The following is a 21128-nucleotide window of genomic DNA, read 5'->3' on the forward strand; positions in this document are numbered from 1 at the left end:
CATTTTTAGTCATAAATATTTGAGTATGCATATTACATTATTATGGAGTACAAAGTTTGAGTTTCAAAGGTAAATATAGGGTCCAGAATTAGTTTCTGATGATTTCATGAAGTAGCGTGGCATCAATCTATCCGACATGACCAGGCAGAAACAATATCCTTTGAGAGTTAACATTATTATTATAAGTAAAGAGGATTTTAGCTGAGGGTTATTATTGTGCCCATAGTTATGAAGGTAATAAAATAATAACACGGAGGCTCTGTAGTCTGAACCAAGACAGCGAACTCTTTCTTGCCCACATTATCAATATCAGCACATAACAGCTTCACTCCCTCAGTTCTTCCCTTTCACAATAAAAGCCTTAAACAGAACACTCCATCACTGAGTATTTCACACATAAGCAACTCAACAAAATATCATACGGTTTTCCACGTACTCATGTTTATTCACATTATGTCATTTCATTTTAATGAAATACTGGCAAGTAATGTTACTTTATGTTGCCATGCTAACTTGCTAACGTAGCATTAGATTATTCGACTTCTCATACAGCTACTGTAGATAACTTTACATGTCGAATCAATCAAATATCATCAAGAAAACTATCATACTAAAAATGGCTTAATGAGCGTGTTGAACATTGTATTGATGTTATAATTTTACTGTACGCATTAGCTTCACTGCTGGATGTCATAGCACGTTGTAGTAAGATATTGACAGTTGCACAGTACAGAAAAAACAGCAATTTCTCTTAACATTGAAAAATAAAAATACTTTTTTGGTTCCTTTTACCCTGAACCTTAATAAAAGTATTTTTGAATCTTAGTATAACCATACTAATAGTCTTTCAATAATTATCTAGTATTAGAGGCGATTTAAGGAGACAGTTTCCCATGAAATGGAAGCAATTATTTTCCTCTTTATTACTGATTTGTTTTTTAGTCATTGAAACCGTTTTAAATTTCAAGCAGCACATTCGGGATATTATGACACACAGAATAGTTTGTCTTTGTCTTCCTGTAAAAGGCAGATTTTTCAGTTCACCTTTTGATTCAGTCCCTTTTTTATCCTCGTGCCAGAGTTACAAAGGTCAGTGTGAATTAGATGTCACATACTTTCCCAATTGAAGAGGGCTGCAATTTATAACTTTACCTATTGTCTATGCTCTTGACGCTCCATCCCTGCAAGGTTGTGCTTGGCTGACAGATTGCTCTGAGATTACAATCTTTCCCCCACAGTCACATTTTAACCAAACCTGCCTTCATTCCTGCTGCTCTGACCTGTTGAAAATCGGTTTGCTTGCATGATGTACAGTATAGTAGAATTGTAATCATGGTGAAGAATTGATAAATATTAGAGAAAAGACAGCCTCTTGTCATGACAGCCATGCAGCACATTAGAGTGCTCCATCACATACTGAGCCGGGGGCCGGCAGACAGGCCAGAGAGGAATGCTAATGAGCTCTGTGGTTTGGACGTGTGTTGTGTGGGCCCTAAGAGCCTGTAGAGACCAAGCCATCTGAAAACAATCTATTCTCACAATGAACCTCTATGAACTAAACATTGATTAGTGTTAGGTTCAAGCAATAATAGATCTACACTTCTGTTTTTGTCTCACAATTAACAGCCAAACTTTAGTTATTTTGGCAGAGTTGAATAACTTTCACTTTGTGAAAATCCACTGTTTGTTCAAGAGAGCGTTCTCTGATAGATATGTTAAGTACTGATTATTACTCAGCAGTCTATCACTACATTTTAAAATAAAATACAGAAATGTTATGCTTTCCAAAGTAGGGCTGCAACTCATGATTATTTTTCATTATTGATTAATCAGATTAATAATTGTTTGTAATTGTTTGGTCGATATAAAATGTCAGAAAATAGTGAAAAATGTTTATCCCAATTTTTCAAAGTCCAAAAAAAAAATCAGTCCAAAAGCACCAAATGTTCAATTTGATACGATATAAAACAAACAAAAACAGTATTTGCTGCCATTTTTGCATGAAAAATTATTTTAGTGATTAATCGAAATTGTTGGGGATTATTTTTCTTTCTGACAAATCCAGTATCTGACTAACTGTTGCGGCTCTGTTCTGAAGCCAAAACTGTCATGTTTAATAGACTCATGTTGTTCTGATTTGAAACCATAAGCAGATATTTTATGGGTAGCATATGATGATCACCATGTACTATGATTTTGTTGTATTATTTATACTTTCTTCTATAATATTAATGCATATTACACGTGTTTGGTACATTTTTATTTTTTGCTCAGTTTAGCCCATTCACATCCCATTCTCACCTACGCACATGATCTTTCCTCAGGCTACTTTTCCTCCCTAATAGTGATGCATGGTTCAGGGTTGAGGCTTGAGGCAGGTTCAGGCTTAATATGCACCCACCCGATATATGTGGAAGTCAACCACCAGACCTGAATCGAAAAACTGCCAACTTATGCGTTAAAGTGGCACAATTGTCAGGACTGAGTCGATGACTCAACTATACTCAGTAATAGCTCATTTTTATTGTATTTTTGTGATAAATTGGTTGCAGTCTGAGCCAAAAATCCAGGTCAAAGGTATGATTTTCATTTTAAATTTGAAGCCACTATGTTGTACCGTGTAAAAGTGTAACAATGGCTTATTATAACAGCATATTAAGGGTTAATTCATTTTTTGCCACCAATATGACACTTCCTGTAAATGGAGACTCAGGCACTGATAGACAGCATTAGTTCCAGGCTGGCTCCACATCGTTTTCTATCTCAGATCACACAGCAGAAATGGGGCTGTGAGCAAATTGACACAAGCTTTTGAAGGGGGAAATGTCAGCAGTGTAAGCAAACTACAACTTTTGTGGGGTCAAAACGGCTGCGTGTTCTATGAAGAAATAGATTTTTCTTGACTTGGTGCAGAGTTTGTGCAGCTTCAGGCTGGTGAAAGCTCACATCTCACAATAATGAAAAAATATTGTGAACAAATAATGTTGCCTTAATGATTTCCTCCAGATATTGTAAATGCTAAACATAAAAATCTGTATCTTCTTTCACTTTCCCCTTGTGCTTGTCTCCTCTTTGTGGTAATTGTGTTCTGTTCATTTTATGTTCTAATTAGGTTTTTCAAGGGTGTGGCCAACCAAAGCCATCAGGAATAGGCAGGTCTGCACGTGGCATCTCAGATGTGTTCAGTGCTCGTTTTCGACCCTACACCCCTGAAGAGAGGCCAACCACAGCAGCTGGAACAAGCCTGGACAGACTGGTACGTAGAGACGAGACCCAGTACTGTAAACTGTTATTGTCAGTAAGTAAGTAAGTAAGTAAGTTTATTTATAGAGCACTTTTCACAGATGAAATCACAAAGTGCTTTACAGAAAAAAGGAACACAAGACAATAAAAAAACTATTAAAACACAATGAAACATAACATTATACAATAATATGTACAATGCAAGCTGGTGATCCAAATGCCTGTCTAAAAAGATAAGTCTTAAGGTGATTTATAGAGTAAACAGAAATAGCGTACCGTGTGGGTGGAGGCAGAGAGTTCCAAAGTTTGGAAATTATTATTGGAAAGTGCATAAAGAAATAAATGGACAAAATAGAGAAAAAATATTTGAACCAAAGGTAAAGGCCATTTTAGTTTCCATTTATAGTGCTAAACAGAAAAAAGAATAGTGGAAAAATACAACACAGTAAGACATAAAATATGCATGTAAAGATCCTTCGAGAGGTTCTTAGAGAGAGATAACAGTCAAGTAGAAAGTAATCTGAGGTAAGAAAAGCAATACGTTCCTAAAATAAATCTCTAATTGTTGGGCTTTCACTTTGAAGCCTAATTAAGACTGAAGTCTCTTCTTTTCTCCCTCTGTAAATTATCAGCCCAGCTGGTTTTCAGAACTGTACAGAAGTGTCTTGAGAATTTTTTTGAAACATTCTTGGTGGAGGCAAACTGAGCTTTAGGCCAACTTACCAGGGCTCCAGTCCAAAGACCAGAAAAAAATCAGGGCCCTCAAAGATTCCAAGAAAAAGCACTGTAAATCCATGTTCATGTAGTTCATGTAGTCCATGTAGAGACCAGGATCCGTGTGCCTCCATGCTGTGCTCAGAGTTAAAATATTTTCAGTTCCTACACTTTCAGTGCCAGAGGTTGCAGAAAGCGCATGACTTGCACTAACCTTTTAGACATGTCGATTCGGATATATTCCTCAGAGTGTGCAGGGCTGCAGGAAGGCACTATTTAACAGATTAAGAAATGTACTTAATCACCAAAAATGTGACCCGTGCCATAACCCAGAATTTGTACTGCTCTCAGAGAATCATTCTGGAGGAGGCTTAAATAGATTCCACTTCCACCCACCAAACTTCAGGATGATGGCAAATCCTAAGACATTAATTGCGGCTATAAAAAGATCCATTTCTCCACCCTATGCCACTGAAACACAATGAGTAGGAGGCAGTCTGTGTCGAGCTTCATTATTAAGCAACACAGAGGCCTTCAACTCCACACGGGGTTAAATCAGTCACCACAAACCCAAAACTGTTGTCTAAAAGTCTGCATCTCATCCCCTTATTAAAAATAAATCCTTGAACAAAATCCTTAGTTTAAATAACTGGGTTAATCAATTTAAATGTGTCAGCTTTTTTTACATTATAAAATCAACGTTCTTTTCTTCTTTCTTAAATATAAGTTGTTAGTTTTCTCAACATAAACACATGCAGACAGCGGGCTAATTCAATAAAACAGCAACAAATAAAACAATGATTAAATTATAATTGCATCCTCAGGCTCGACATCATGCTGTGCAAGAAATGACAATACAATAAATCAGAACATATAAAATGTTTGCACTTTTTTTCACTCAATATCTGAACAGTCTGGTGCAGAAGTTTGCTGCGACCAACACTTCCTCCTTGTGCAAAGGGCTGAGGCTGTAACCTAGATAACAAGGTCACAAACAAGCCTAGCCTGATAAATAAAAAGAAATAGATTTTTTTTATTGTAGTCATATAAATGTCATATATGGACACTGCTAGACAGTCCCATGTGCCTCCATTTGAGTGCAGTGAAAATGTTGAAAAAGCTGAATGCCAAAAAAGATGGACTGAAGCATAATAATTTTTCAGATAAAAAGAGATGCATGATTGCATCTACTTTTTCCCCCCACAAAAATAATATTGACTTTTACCTTTGATGTTTTGGAAAAAAATCCTACACAGAAATCACTGAATTAATAATAATAAAAATGTATAATTAATTAATCCATGGTCACCTGTAGTGTATTGAAACAATTGTATATCTTCTCAAACTTTATTAATCAATCTCTTTCAAACATATCACAATAAAAATGAAACCACAATTAACAGAGGATTGTGTCTGGAACAAAAGCATTCCAACTTTATTCACTTAACCGTGTAATATTGGTAAAGCCCAGTATTTATGTGCAACTGTGCATAAATACCAGGTTTAAACAGAATGAATAAACATAAAAAAGACATTAAAAAAAGCTGTGCAGCATGATAAATTAGAGTTTTGAAGCTTGAAACTATTAGTTACAGCCCTGTACCTCTAGGTGCTGACAAGGGGTTAATAGATATCAAACTTTAAATATAGCATAATGTAATGGTAAAAGAAGTGAATTAGACTTATCCATGACAATCTGCATTATTGCTATCCATTCAAATGTCAAAAGGTGGACCTATTAGCATAGAAGCAATCTCCTGTAGTTAAGCAGAGATAATGAGTTACATAATTTGTGACATCTTTGTGATACACTGTTAGTTCTTCTGAATTAAAATAACACACCATGGTGTCAGACAATGGATTGGATATTATTAAACCATATTTTTTATGTCACCAAGTTGTCCTTTGACCAGTCCGTTTTTACAAATGCTTCCTTTATGTAATCCTCTGTCCAATTGGCAAATCCACTTATTAAATACATTATTGTTCTTTGAAATAAAAGGAACAGTTGATAATCTTCCACTGAAGTTGTTTGACAGGATTAAAATGGAAACCATGCAGGAGCAAAGAAGCAGATAAAAGGCTGCAGAGTTATGTGTCGCCTCTGAAACTCTTATATTAATTGTGAGAAATAAATTAGTTGAAGAATGTGTGATACATGGCCACATCCTTGCAATGTTATTGTTGAATTAAGAATATCTTTACATGCAGAGCTTGCTTGGCAGGAAAAAAAATGGAGCCAAACCCTCTTCGCTTTATAACATACACATCAGACAAAGTGTGAAAGGAAAAGATTACTACAAGGCAAAAACACATTTAAAGAAAATCCACAGGTTGCACTATTATTAATAATTCCATTTTACAAGCTCTCAGGCCAACCTCTTGTAAAGGCTGAGGAGAAATCTTTCTTACTCACTTAATCACACCTCAGTCATTTTACTCTCTGCCTGCATTCCTTTGAAAAAAATCTATAAAACAGCTACAATCCCAAAAAATATCTGTAAACAATAATTGAATATTTTGCTAGGCTGAGGTGATTGAGTTGAAAGCAGTAACTTCTGTTATTAGGCTAATTCTCCATCAATGCCGCTGTTTGCATGCCTGATCTTTGTATCGATCAGACTTGATGACAGCAGGTTTTTAAACTGATTGCACAGTAGAAAATTCATGTGAATAAAATGGTTTCGAGGTACTAAATCTCATAGTGAGATGAGTCTGGTGGATGGAATATTTCAGCTGCACCATTTATCATTTAACTTTTTGCTTCACTAACTAATAGACACTCTTTCGCTCCTATTCTCTCTCTCAGTCTCTCAGTTTCTCCGATGTCCAATTAAATCTCTTTCTTCTTCATTTCTCTGCTGCTCCCAGAGGGTTGTGTGGAAGACAATGCAACACAGTGTAAGCCATCCATTCCTCCTCTTACTTTCACCAAGTCATCTGTCTTGTGGTGTTTTAATCAACCTGCCCGTAGAGCTCGGCTCCTTTACATTATTCAAAGCTGATATTGATTGCATGATTGTGACATGGCTGTTTATTCTCTTTGGCTGAATTATTTGGGGTGTTTTATAGTCTGGAACTGAACTGAGGTGTTGAAGTCAATATTTATAATTTTTCTGTTTCTTGTTTTGTCTAAAATAATTTAGATTTTGCAGCTGGGCTGGGGCTGTTATTTCCTTACAGTTGAACAGCTGTGAGTGTGAATTTAGGATTTTCTCTTAAACGTTTTCTCCCATCATTCAAAGACATGCAGCTCAGGTTAATTGAAGACTAAATAGTTTGCCCATAGCTGCGATCTGCAGGTGTTACTGTTTTAAACCTGTGCTGACCTGGTAAAGCATCCTGAGTGCTTTTCCCCCAGTGCATGCTGGGATAAGCCTGTGCACCAGCTGTGGGGTAGAGATAGAAACAAAGCATGCTCTCCTGTTTTTGCTTGATGTTGTGCATGATTGTTTGTTAATTAATTCTCCTCTATAAGGAGAATCTGAAGGATTTTGTCGAGCAGGGTTTCTCATTATTTTAATCAAATATTTAATCATTTTTAACATCATCTTGAATATGGCAAATGCCATGATGATGGCCTTTTGCAGAAATCTTGGTTATATTGAAGTGGGGTTGTATGTACCGACACGGAAGCTAAGCTAAGAATTGCTGAGGACGGGGCAAAATTTCTGTGTTGCACCCACAATCTGCATTAAATTAAGGTTTTCATTGCTTAGGCAGCAGCTAATTACATAATCAGTGAATGGGACCAACTTGTGCCCACATTCTGTGAGGAAAGAAAAGGTCAAAAGGTGCAGTTCACTGGTGGGATTTGTCTGAGATCAGCTAGTTTTGATTAAATCTTTGAATGGCTGCAGGCACAGAAACAAGGAGCAAAAGGTTTAGTAAATAAGACTGCGATTACTGATTGAGCATCAAGGTTTATGAACAAGCTTTCAGTTATCATTGCTCCCTATATACTCACTCAAGTGTTTTCCTCTCGAATCCATTTACTTTATGTCTCAATCTGGGTCTGTTTTGGGGTGATTTGTGCTTATGTGTCTCTAACATCCCAGTCTGTCATGTGCAACTCCGATCAGAACTGAATTAGATGCAAGTGCTTACATAGCGTCTAATCCTCTTCCTTTTTCCACCTCACTTGCTCAACGATTTAAAGCTGATGGGGTTTTCTATAAAGTTCATACAGTTTATACAATGTACAGTAAATACAAATAGTAGTACTTCTTTAAACAACGTACTCTGGTTTTATATATGCTTTGATTTATGATTGGCTGGCTCTGTTTTGCTTCGTCTGTGATTCTTAGTTTAAGTGAGATTACTGGACTCTGCCTCAAAACAACTGAATCCTAATTAACTGTATGATACTGTATAATATATATTAATGGTAGGGCCCGACAGTGTTTACAAAGAAATCTGTCTTTCTGTGGTGCTGATTCATCACTGGGACTGAACGACCTTCTCCCTCTAATTCAAAGGAAAGCTTCTCTTAGAGTCACAGAGGGCTGATCCACAGTCCCTCTGTCTACAGCAGCACAAGCAGAGGAAGCACCCAGAGAGTCGGTTTGTCTGATACTTTGTGTGCATATTGTTTTGTTGCATATTGATGTGTTTAAAAAATGATGATTATGTGATGGCAGCACACAGAAACTGATGTTTCATTAAAAAAAGATGACATTTTTAATGTCGGCCACAACCCCCCACTTAATCTGAAAATTTAACATTATTGCATGTTACATTGTACATTGCATTGGCTCAGCTCAGATTTTTTTTTTACGTTTTTAGACATGGCGGTTGCATGGCCCTGAGAACTGCATTGTCGGTTGGATGATCAACCACTTTGGTCCAGACTAAATATTCTCATCAGCTATTTTAAAGATGGCCATGAAGTTTTGTACAGACGTTCATTCATGGGCCCCAGAGGCCGTGCCAGCAAAAGAACAAGTTGTTGCTTTAAAAGAATAGTTGAGATTTTTTTTTCAAAGTGGGGATGTATGAAGCTCTAATGCATTGTCAGTGTATTACCAACAGTAGGTGGTCGTCCAGTGCCCGTAGGAAGTATGTATTCGTATAGTGCAAGATTGTATTTTGTAGGTAATGCTAATGCCTCTTGCTAGTGTAACCTTAAATAACACAGAAAGGCTATATTACCATCTGTATTATGCTTAGGTGTCAGTTAATAAAGTTTTGTTTTTACTGTTTTCAATGGATCAAACTGATGCTGAAGAAAGGGCTTAAATCTCTGCTTAGCATGCTAATCGTGAGATAGCACATTATGCAGTATGCTGCACTAAAAGTACATTAACATGAACCCGATTAGCTGATATACGACATTGCATGTAAGTATCACATATCAAATGATTATGGGCATTACGCTAAGCAACACGAATGTCATCCCTGAATTACGTAGTAATGCAACATAAGAAGTGAATAAAGTTAAATCTTCGCTTAGCATGCTAATCGCACTACAACAACGTCTGCACCTCCATAAAACACTTACTTTTCATAAGGTACGCACACCAGCCAGCACATACACATTGAACATTTATATTCGCTGGAAACTATTTGAATATTATTGGAAAATCGAACCTTGTAGCGAACTTTAAAACTCCGAAAGATAGGTAGGCTAAATAGACTTACAGATGAGATGAGTCAGGCGTGTAAATCCAGAGTGAATTGTGTTACTGACCAGGTGTAGGCCTATCACACAATGGGACGGAGCTCCCCTGAAAGGCGTCCGATCGGAAACAGTGCAATGGCGCAACACGTCCTACGTAAATAATGCTATTTTGAAAAATTAATAAAAAAACACCTTGAGGTGGACGGCCGTCCATGTCTTCAATTGAAAAGTTTACCAACTTTTTTTTTGCAGTGTCACAGCTCTTTGTCAAACAGATTTTTTTTTCCAGTTTGGAGCAGCAGGCAGGATTACTGACACCAAACAATTCTTCACTTTGGAAAGGGGAATCAGCAAAATGCACCTAAAAAATAAATAAACACCAGTTTAAGCATATGCCTTAGTTAGAATATTCTCAAAGTTATACCTTGCTTTCAGACAGTCTTGCTTAAGTTTACGTGGTGAGAACTAAAGCCGTTCTCATCTATCGTCAAAGCCACCAGACACCTTTTGAATTGCTGGTCTTCCGCTGCCTCAATCGATTCTTTTGTTTTCTGTTATTGTGTGACTTTGGTGTTTAAGAGTTAGAAACACAATGGTTGTTGAAAAGGAAGAGGATGAGAGATACATTAGCAGAAATAACCCCAAAACAACCCCAAAGATTGAGACATGCAGTAAATGGATTCCTCCTTTATTACTCTAAAGGAAAACATGCTGCGAAATATACAATCTGCTTGTTCTACATTGGGGGGTGAACCTTAACAGCATGACCTCACAAAAAAAAAAAATTAAGTGACACTTTTAGACCACCGCTCAGCCTTGTGCTAATCTCTGCTCCGCCAAGTCAGGTGTGAAGATGATCGGTCCAGGTGGTAAAATGCTACAGTGATGGGAAGCAACTCTTTAAAAGTAAGTCTTCCCTTGCGAGATAAACAAACATGTTAAGTTCACAGTGTAGTATTGGAGCCTTTCCTCCACCATGTGTCCCACAGTCACATTTACATTCTGAGGGTGTTGTGAAGAAGTCCATACCTTGGGTGTACATCAGCGTTTATATTCTTCATTTATTTTGCCAATGATGAGCAGATGTCTGATGACGCAAATCTGACAGAAATTACTTTGTTCTCTGTCAGCTTAAACTAACATTGCTGACAGGACATTACTGTCAGTTTCTCCATTACACAAATGCTCGAAGAAAAAACGACGTGATGGATGTCCTGAGGAGAATCCATTATTGATTTATTTGACCGATTTCTAAATATTTTGCGCCTCTCTAATGGGTTGTTTGTTGTTGAGCACTGTTGAAATGGGGATGCAGTTGGAAAGAAAGTAAATCAGTCATTAGCAGTGGCCAGGCCTTTCTCCACGCTCCATTTCACGTTGTTTTAGCAGAGCGCCAGGGCCAGGAAACGATCTGGCACCGACTATTTTTCTCAGGAAGTGTAAAATAAATGATCAGTGTTTTATTTCTTCAATCAATCACAGTAATCCAGTGTTGATGTGCACCACCTATGTATACTTTAGTTTGCATTAGTAATGTGTAGCTGCACTACACTGAGAGGACTAGAGGGTTTTATGGAGATTTAGGGAAACACACTGTGAATGTGAATGTGTGGAGAGAAACCCAGAGCTGAACATCCCTCAGCTTCTGAATGGGAGTAGAAATCTCTATTCCCACATGAAAGTTTCTTCCTGCCAGAGTAATCAGTCATTGAGAAATCACTCCGCCCAGTGCAATTGCAGACACAACTGCCAATTATGACTGATGGTAACACGGCCAAATTGGTTAAATCCATGAGTCATGCCATAAAATGGATCCAGTTACAGCTCTAATGGAATTGTGGCATGTACTGCAGATCGGTTCTCTACAGTTTTTCTCTTCGATAGCCACAATTTCTGTACGGATCAGCAGGCAAAAAAAGAACAAGTGTTAAGACCAGTTAATCGCCCTGGCATACTAATTCAATTCACTGGGCATGCTGAGCTAATGTTTTAGCAGCAGTAACAACCACGGGGTGTGAGTGCTGTTGGGGTTTCTCAACAGCACCCTCCGTCAGCTTACATTGTGCTGACAAAAGGGGGGGAAAGAATTATATACTTTGTGGTGTCAGAAGTTGAATGTCTTTTGAAATAACATGTCTTTAAGTGTTGGACAATGGAAGAGTGCCACCTGAGAGTAATGTGTTGTGCTACAGTTTGTAACATTACTCTTTCCACCAAATCAGTGAATTCCAAATCAATTGGTGGTTTCTTTTTTGTGCTTTATATGCTGTTTTTGTCCGCGTAGTAACTCCTTTGTATTTTGACTGTTATTAAAAGCCCCTTTTATAGTGCAGTCCCGCAAATGTCTCGTTATATTGCCGGAAAGATCTGTGCCGGCTTTTCTCCTTAGGGCATAGTGCGTTCATAGTGAGCAGTACAGTGTGTATGTGCTGCAGCAGTATGTGTTCACTTAGCGACCTCTGTTTGTTTATGATCAGCAGCAGACACCACGTGTGCAGTTAGAATGATGGTTTGTTTACAATAAGTGGTGGACGCTCTGCACAGTTAGCGATGGCGGCCACAGTTGTTGTGTATGCTGATGATTCGATGACTGTCTGACCAAGTGGGAGGTTTGTGTTAGACGTCACGCACGATGTCAAATATTCCACCCTTGCCGGGATGTCCCGTTCATAGTGGTCCTGCTACCTATGTCAAGACCTATGTTATATAGTTTGTTGAGATGCACTTACATTATCCTGAATGTTTCCAACAATTTTCAAACCTAGAGAACTTGTATTTTTAATCACAATAACAGTCTGATAAATTTGGTTGCTTTTCAATGGTGTCGTAGTACTTTTGCGCAGGTAACTTTTTTCCAGTTTTAAGCCCTATTTTTGTGATTAACTTTTCGATCGTGGTTGTTTTTTAACTATGTTTTTTAACCAGATCAAGGATTTTAGTCATCAGATCTGAAGAGCTTAAGTTAGCAGAGAAACAAGATGAGCAAACATTTGCAGCAGCTTGGCTACAGCCCCTCTGCTGCCGTTACAAATATATGTAACATTTTTAACATTAAACTGCTTCATTTAGCGTGGTTTAAATCACCAGGTCAATTTGTTGTGGAGCGTAGGAGACTTCTGTGGGTAATTTCGGAACCTTCTGAATGTCTGAATCTTAAATTATCAGAGAAATCAGCGGAGCAAACGTTAGCTGCAGCTTGGCTAGCAGTCCCTCTGATGTGCCAAACAGCTTTGGAACAAAACACCAATTTTAATGTGAAACTGCTTTATTCATTGTTTTTAATGGTTTTAATAATTTGGTCCATTTGTTCTGGAGAAGAGTAGACCTCTGTGGATTATTTGGCGCCATCTGTATTGAGATGTCTAGTGGCAGAAAATTACATATTTCACATTGAACAGTTTGGGAGAAGTGAGAAGAAGGAAGAAAAACATGCTGTGTTCATGCAATGAACACAGAAAAGAAAGCAAAGCAAAAAGAAATGACTGTTGAGTGTAAACTCAATTTAAAAAAATTAACCTGAAGAACCTGCAATCATCCCAGCACTTTGCTTTGCTCTTTTAAATCTTCATTTGAAGCATTTAATGATGCCTCTGTGATAATGGGATGGCGTGAACTGGGTTGTCTCAGTTTTCACCTCCATGGCTTAATGGAGGGCGATGAATCCGTCTGTCCAGAGGTGATCCTGTCTGTCAAAAGAGATGGAAATCTGACAGAGACTGATGTGTAATCAGCCGTGCTCGCTCAACAGAGACCGGTCTGAATTAAGATTTATGTACGTGGACAGACACAACAGATCGATGTGGCCACCTGCTAACTTCTCATGTTTAAAGCAGCTTCATCCCTTTACCTATCATTACGTCCTGCTTTACTTCCTCACAGTTATTTTGGGGTAATTTGCTCTTTTGCATGTTTATACTCTTCACATAAAATTCTTTTTAGTGTTTTCATGCTTTGCTAAGTTAGAAGTGCATACTCCAACTGATGCATTAAGCAGTGAAATGTTCTTCATGGTTGTTGGGGATTTTAATTCTCCATTTTCTCAGAAAAATGTATAATATTGAGCAGAAATCTAGCCTGAAAGGAACTCCCAGTACTGTGTGTGACTGTTTCTGTTTAAAAAGGAAAAAAAAATAACTAGTGCGAGACACCTATTGTGGTAGACAGCTGCCTGCAAGATGTGTACAGAATGGTTCATGCTGCAGGAAGATACATTTGCTGGTAATTTACAAAACCAACGTGATGTTTTTTTGTTTGGTTGTTTCCTGCTCTTTTTTCTGCAAGCTCCTCTAGGCTTTTGCTCTGCTCACTCTTCTGGGAACTTTTTTTTACCTTGCACTACAAGAGTGCTGTGTGATTTTATACCGACAAAATCAACAGTTTTTGAAATGTTCTGAGTGAGATTCCCTCAAAGATTTCCAGGCTCACCTGCTCAGACTTAATGAGCGTCAATGGCAGCCTTTCACGTAGAGAAATCTCTTACATGTGAAAGTGTGCATCACCTCGGGGCAGCATAGTTTACCACAGCCTTGTTATCAGGTGATTATTAGCTGGTTTCTGCAGTTTGCACTCATAATTAAAAGTAGACCAATAAAACCTGGCTAAGTGAGAGGTGCTGGGTACATGCTGATACAATATTTATTTTAGGCCACTAGAGAACAGTATTCTTAACAGCAAATCATCACACATCTCTGCCTTGTAGCTTCGATAAATTAACACTGCAAGGTTAATTAATATCCCGCTGCATGTTAATACCAACAGTGTGATGATTTTCTCGTCTCTTCTTTTGAGAATATGTTTGCCAGTTTTAAAAAAATTCTGAAAGGTAGTTTTTGATTATTTATTTTTACTTTTACAGTAGTTAGTTTTTGTCAGGGCAGGTGTAAGGTCTCAGAAATAAGCAGCTACATATACGGACATAATATGTGGTTGCAGGGGGGTGCATAATGTTTAAAGGGACTGTACCTGACATCCAGGGCTTATCTATGGTTTAGTCTGAGTCATGTTGCATCAACGCGGCTCATGTTCTCATTCCTGACTGGTCACATGTGGTCGCTTAATGATGCCCCTCTGTGTCACTTTTTAATGGTACGAACATGCACTAACATGTATCATGAATAAACACAGGGACATTCTGTGGGAACACAGATGGTGTATCGGTCTCATGATCCGAGTTTTATCATTCATTATGAAACGTTGGAAACAGGATAAGGGCAGGTAACCCTTTGGAGTGAATGTCTCTATTAAAACAGAGTGCATCAGTTGTTTGAGTAGGTTCCTTTGCGGCCGATCTGGCCACTACAACAAAGAACAAAGGAGCTCCGATTACAAGAGAGGACTCAGGACGTTTACTGCTATGCAAATGTCCTGGAAGTCATGTACGGCCCCTTTAATGTTTAATCTCAGCACTATTTTAATGTGAAGCAATTGCAGCGTAGTACCGACTACTGTCAAGTCCAATCAGTTTCTGTGCTTCAATGTCACAAAAGTTGCCGGAAATGTATGCCATCTCCTTTTTCAGTAGTATTTAGAATACATTATGTGTGTATATATGTATATATGTATATATTATAGCTAAAACACAAATTAATTTCAATTTATTTCATTTTTATTAGTTTTTGAAACAGGTATAATCATAAAATAATAATAATGTTTCAATTTAGTTTAAGTTTTTCTTAAAGGATACTGTTCTAATTTGGTTTCATTCTATTAACATTCATTTTTTAGTGCTTATTTCATTTTATTTTAAGGTTGCCATAACACCCTGAACCAGTATGTATTTGGGGGCCGTGCACTGCTGTAGTCTTTTCAGTGTGCTGGCCTGATTCTCATTAATTAACCAATCACCAGACTCATGTCGTGTAGCAGTGAGTGAAAGTTTCTTTGTAAAATCACCAACAGTCAGGAGCTAATCATCTCTGTAGTCATTATTCATCCGCTGCTCACAAAGTAAACCTGACAAACTGAACCTGCAGGTACCGGCCTTTACCCGCTCTTGTAGCGAAGAATTTTGGCACCACATGATCTTCAGCTCAGTGTAAGTGAGAGTAATTTCCCATCCCGAGCTAGATCTGGGCCCAAACTGGTCCACCAAACCTGGCTGCTTTCCCCCTCTGAGCAGCTTGTCAGTAGACGCTGCCAGAAAGCCCCAGCATGTACTGGAATCTGCCTCAGCTCCGGCCTCTCTGCTCATCACAAGGCTGTTTAGCCCACCGCTGTTTCCCATGACATAGTGCGGTTAGCACGGCTGCCTAAAGGTAGAAGGTGTCTACCTTCAACACAGCAGAGCCTTTTGAGCTAAACTCATCTATGTGGGTCGGCAAGCAGGCTGAAATGAACCACAGTGTGTTCAAGGAAATCCTATTAAGTGCATTATTCAAAGCACTGAATCACAAAATGCAGGGCCATTGTGTTGGAGGTAAGCTAACCCAATTGCTATGAGCATAACGAGGAACTGACCATTTTGTGCTGCTTCCCTTTGGAGGTTTTCCTACTTTTTAGAATGAGTCCTAACCAAGCTTTATATAGTGTAAATCCCTCCATGCAGAGAGACCAATTCACGTACCAGTAAGTGGATCCTGTTGGTGTCCATGTGGCCTAGAAACTGGAGTGATCCTGCTGTCTTTCCTTGCATATTTATCAAGATTACATAACTCTGGTGAAGATCGGTCAAATCTTCCATTCTTTCCAGCAGTGCCACAGTCTCTGCTCCATTTATATGCCGTTTCTGCTTCAGTCCATAAAGTTTGTGCCAAGATGACAGAAGTTTACTTAGCTGAATATGCTTCAAAACAGATACTAGAATAGTTAAAGAGGATTTATTAAAAGTAAAGAAAAAATCCAAAGGAAGAAACGACAGTCAATTCTGTTGTCTTTGAGCCTAAAACTAGCCCAGGGTCAATCAATACTGATGTCACCCCCACTGTTAATTATTCACCCATTTCCATCCCTGCTTATTACTGTTTTTACTGATGAAGGGGGTTGACTCTGTTCCAGTGTGAGCTGGAGATTTTGCCAGTCAATTTATGGCCTAAAACATGAACACATTTACATTTTTGACATTTAAAGTCTCCTGACTCAATAGTTCAATGAAAAATCAAATTAACACCCACATGCATGGGATTTAAACTCATTTATTCCATAAATTATAGAAGTGTGGAACTGCATATTTTTTATCATTTAAGGGTTCAATATTGGTATGTAATGCTGGATACATTCCAATGTCACATGATGAATAATTAGTGATTCATATTATTTTAGTCCAGATGTTAATGCGTGCATTCATTTTTATGCTTTTTACCGTATTTATCAAACTGTAACCGACTTCTTTGTAAAAGTTTCTTTAGTAACTTTACCTCACAGAGAAGCATCTGTTTATAAAGCCTTTTCCCCCAAACGGTGTGTTTACCCTTGGGATGGGACACAAAACCAGCTGTGTATGAAACTTCCATCTGTGCTTACATTAGTCAGGTCACGGTTTGCTTAGCACGAATGCGCTGCACTAAAGCTGCTCAGTAGCCTTATCATTTAAGGTCCAATTTTACTGCTTATTGTAAAACCACTTCAGTTGTGTCCAATAGAAAAGTAATTATACTTTATCAAAGACAAAAATAATATATAATTTAGGTTTAGCTTGCATTTTCTATGCAGACATAATGAAGAATGACATTGTTTTTTTATTGCCTCACCCTTTTATAATGTTCTCTATTAAGCACATTCATTTAGTTAGGCGGTTTCCAATAGTTTTGCCGTATACATATATAATACATAAGACCCAAGATATAAGATTTTTACTTTGTCTCTCTCTCTGTGCATTTGTATCTGTGGTTTTCGATTTTTAAGTTTATTTTGGGGCTTTTTGCCTTTATTCGATAGTACAGCTGAAGATAGACAGGAAAGGGGGCAGAGAGAGAGACAGAGAGGACGACGTGTAGTAAAGGGCCGTAGGTCAGAATCAGAGCAGCCTTGGCGTGCACGCTCCACCGGGTGGGCGCCCCATGACTGTGGTTGTCTGTTGGAACATTGAAGAGATAGTTGAAATAAAATGTCCTGCAAGCCAGGTTTGTGTCTCAACAGTGGTGCTACTTTATAAAAGTTTCAGATATAGGCCTTTAAAGGAAGAGTTGGTGCGTACGCGTGTGTGAGTGTGCATGTGTCTGTGTCTGTTTGTGTGTTGTTTGCACTGATGTGCTAGAAATGACGCTACGTCTTTCATTTACCTGAAGTTCATGGTGAAACCTAATCAAGTCGTTACCTCAGTGTTAACCGCTCTGGTCTCCATCTTTGATTTTCTGCCTGAATTATAAATCCTGAACAGATTCAGAGTCCCTCAGCAGCAGCATCCTCTCAGCCCGTGCGAAGACTTCTGAAGGGATAGGTGCTTTAATGGATGGAGGTGTTTGTTTTGTTTGGGGTTTTTTTTTGTTCAGTTGTTCTTCAAACCAGTTATAAACATTGGCATACAGAGAGAATTGTTAGATATTCTGTCGGAATATCTTTAAAAACCTATGTCTCTCTTTTTTATGATTAATCAACTGATAAATTCATCTTTATTCAATCCACACAAAAACTTAATCACTGCTATGTTTTGTTTTATTTATTATTTTTAATGTAAAGTAACAAGCTCAAGACATATGTTGAATTGGGTTACATTACTGTGATACTGTCTCTTTATATTTGTTGCAATAAAACCTTCAAAAAAGGTCAAACTTCATTGAAAATACGTGGGAAGATTTCAGCCTATACTTACAGTTTTCTCCAGTTAAGTGAAAGACTAAATGTTTATATTTTACAATAATAATCAGCTGACAAAGTTATTTTTTCCAGTACAAAGTATTATCTTGAGACAATGAGATGAACTCTTATATTAATAGTGACAGAATATTTTTAAACCTTGCATATTTATTAACACAATTGAAAAAAGGTGTCCTCCTTTGGGCTTCAGAATATTAACATGTGTTTGTGGTGTTTCACAGTGTATTCGATACTGAAACTGAAAAATAGAGCAAAGGTGAAAGGAACACTTGAAATCAGAAAGTCTCTCAGTCGTTCATGCGTGCTGCGTACACACATATTCATTGATATTGGTGTGAAACTGAAGCAGCTCTGCACAGCGAGCACTCCGCCTCTGCTCAATATCTGTCTGTTCAGCCTGAGCAGGACAGGGCACCGTCTCTGCTGCATGAGAAATGATGACAAGACTGACAGAAGCAGTTGGTTATGTAAAAGAGCTCCCCCTTTTTTTTCTTTAAGAAAAAAAACAGCAGACAGGGGCTGCCTTCTAGTTTCCCTGAGTTCTTCTTCTCTTCTTCCCCGCCACATTTTAGAGGTTTCTATGCTTCTAATCTATTCATGTGCTCAAGCCTGATTACAACTGATAACAACTGACCTTTTACAAGTTGAATCAGACACAGGCCAGCACCCAAATGCTCATTTAAAAAACTATTACTTGTCCTTGATTTGGAAAGTGCAAAAAACAAAAATCTTAACAGCTTTATATTATTTAAAAAACAGAATACTGTGTAATGTGGGTTGTTGTTATTTTTGGCATTGTTCTCACGGGATGAAAATTTAAATATTTTTGTATTCACAATTTGTAATAACAGCCAGCTAAAATGATTGTGATGATTAGATTCCTCGTTTTGCACATTTGTGGGTTCTCATTTCTTCACTCCCATTGAAGCTGCATGTTTGAAGATGCAATGTCAGATCCTGTTGACAGACACAAACTGTAAATACGATGTAATATGAGCAAATCCTTTTATGACTATATCGCAAATATAATTACAGGGATAACAAGTGCACAAACACACACACACACACACACACACACACACACAACACAAACAGTGCTGTAAAAATCATGGAGGTTATTGGAAAAAACAGTTGTCATGGGGATGGGTTGCAAATTGCATGCTAACTATACCTACTGCCTGTTGTTGGAACTAACAGATGTGTGGGACATATAATTACGCTTACAAAACCTCCACTAATTACATAATTAGCTGCAGACATGATCAGAAAAAATTGCATTAAACAGTTCACCTGTTGTGATAGTTAGAGAGCAGTGCTTTCACAACCCCTGAAACATAAATATACTGTACATCTAATCCCTGTAAAATATATACTGTCAAATCACTTTAGGTGGATGTTGCATTACAGCTTGAGCTGGCAGTTGAAACAGTCCTCATGTGTAAGTCCCTGCAAACTGCTCCTCTGATACACTCTTATCCTGCTACAAGCTGTGCCTCCTTAAAAGAACTCCTACTGACCTGCGCTTGTTATTTCCCATGTCAGCCATTCCTCCACACAACTCGACACCTGGTTGTGATAACTGCTCTTGTCTATGTGAAACTAAAAGCGGCCAGCTCTGAAGCTCTCTGTCCTGCTACGACACGGCAGCAGCAGGGGTTCCTCTCCATCCTCTTCACCTCTGAAAATCTTACTGCAAAACATATTTAATATTCTCTGTGTAATGGCCAGAGAGTTGCAGACTGCCGAGCTCTCGGATATCTTTCTGTGCTATTACCTTGGCCCTCGCTGCTACCTTGTACCTGTCATAGCGTGAACCAGTTATAAGAACTGTGCCTGGGAGCGCTGTGGTTAGCACCGAAGCATCTCCCTCATCCCGGCCATCAGATCTGATTATCAGTGATTCCACAGTTAGAAACATTATATCCCAGTAGATAAAATCATATTACTTCTCAGATACAAACATCCAGGAGTCCCCTGTCTTTTAAAATGACAAAAAAAAGTGTCCCTGCTGAAGAAATAACCTGTAATTTGAGACTAAAGATATAAAAGATGTGCAGTATAGTTCCTGCAGACTAGTTTTTCTTCATCCCACGCTTTGCTTTTGAACCGACACAAGGCTGTTGTCCACGTGCAGTGTCCTGACTGACAATTACAGGCTAATGTATTCAGGGGTCACATATATTTCTTTCAGAAAGGATGGCCTTCACCTTTTCTCAAGACATGTGAATGCTAAAAGGCATTATTTTTGCATATTCTTCTTGCTTTAGTCCAATAAATGCCTATGATTTGTTCGACTCTTATCAGCAATTTGCCAGAAGAATTCATGTCCACGTATAGAAATTCGTTCCATCTCTGCATGTAACACTTCTATGTTCGGAGAAAAAGAGTCAAGAAGGAGCCAGGGAACAAACGGCCAACCTTGTGATTAAAGGACGACCCGTTCTACCTCCTGAGCCACCGCCGTCCTCGCTGATGAAGTGAACATGTTCTCACTGGCAGCATCGGTATCAATCAGAAAATACTCCAATCCCCTGCTCTTTTTTTTAAACAGATTGTTACATTCAATTTGGTATGCCTTATTTATTTAATTTACATTTTTAATTAGGAATAACAGATATATATGAGGCATTTGCATCACTAATTTGAAATTGCACAGAAGCGAAGCCCATAAGCTTCAAGTCAGTTGTAAATTCTTGTTTTTTCTTTAAGTCTGAAGACTTGAAAACATCTACATAACATTAAATATTCATGACTAAATTAGCAACGTCTAGGTAAGCTTTAGGAAAGATAAAGTTGTGAA

The 21128-nt window shown here is 38.2% G+C and overlaps 1 protein-coding gene across 2 annotated transcripts in view; it reads left to right on the forward strand.

Annotated features, from left to right (window-relative positions):
* LOC131984035 (glypican-6-like) overlaps positions 1 to 21128 on the forward strand; it is a 189260-nt gene that overhangs the window by 140896 nt on the left and 27236 nt on the right. Inside the window, exons 6-7 of one of the 2 annotated variants that reach the window (XM_059348900.1) lie at positions 3113 to 3256; positions 6829 to 6858. In XM_059348900.1, the coding sequence (XP_059204883.1) occupies positions 3113 to 3256; positions 6829 to 6858 (174 nt within the window). The remainder of the gene's footprint in view (positions 1 to 3112; positions 3257 to 6828; positions 6859 to 21128) is intronic. The other variant, XM_059348908.1, reaches the window with a different exon arrangement.

The sequence above is a fragment of the Centropristis striata genome, chromosome 2, assembly GCF_030273125.1.
Source record: "Centropristis striata isolate RG_2023a ecotype Rhode Island chromosome 2, C.striata_1.0, whole genome shotgun sequence".
NCBI lineage: Eukaryota > Metazoa > Chordata > Actinopteri > Perciformes > Serranidae > Centropristis > Centropristis striata.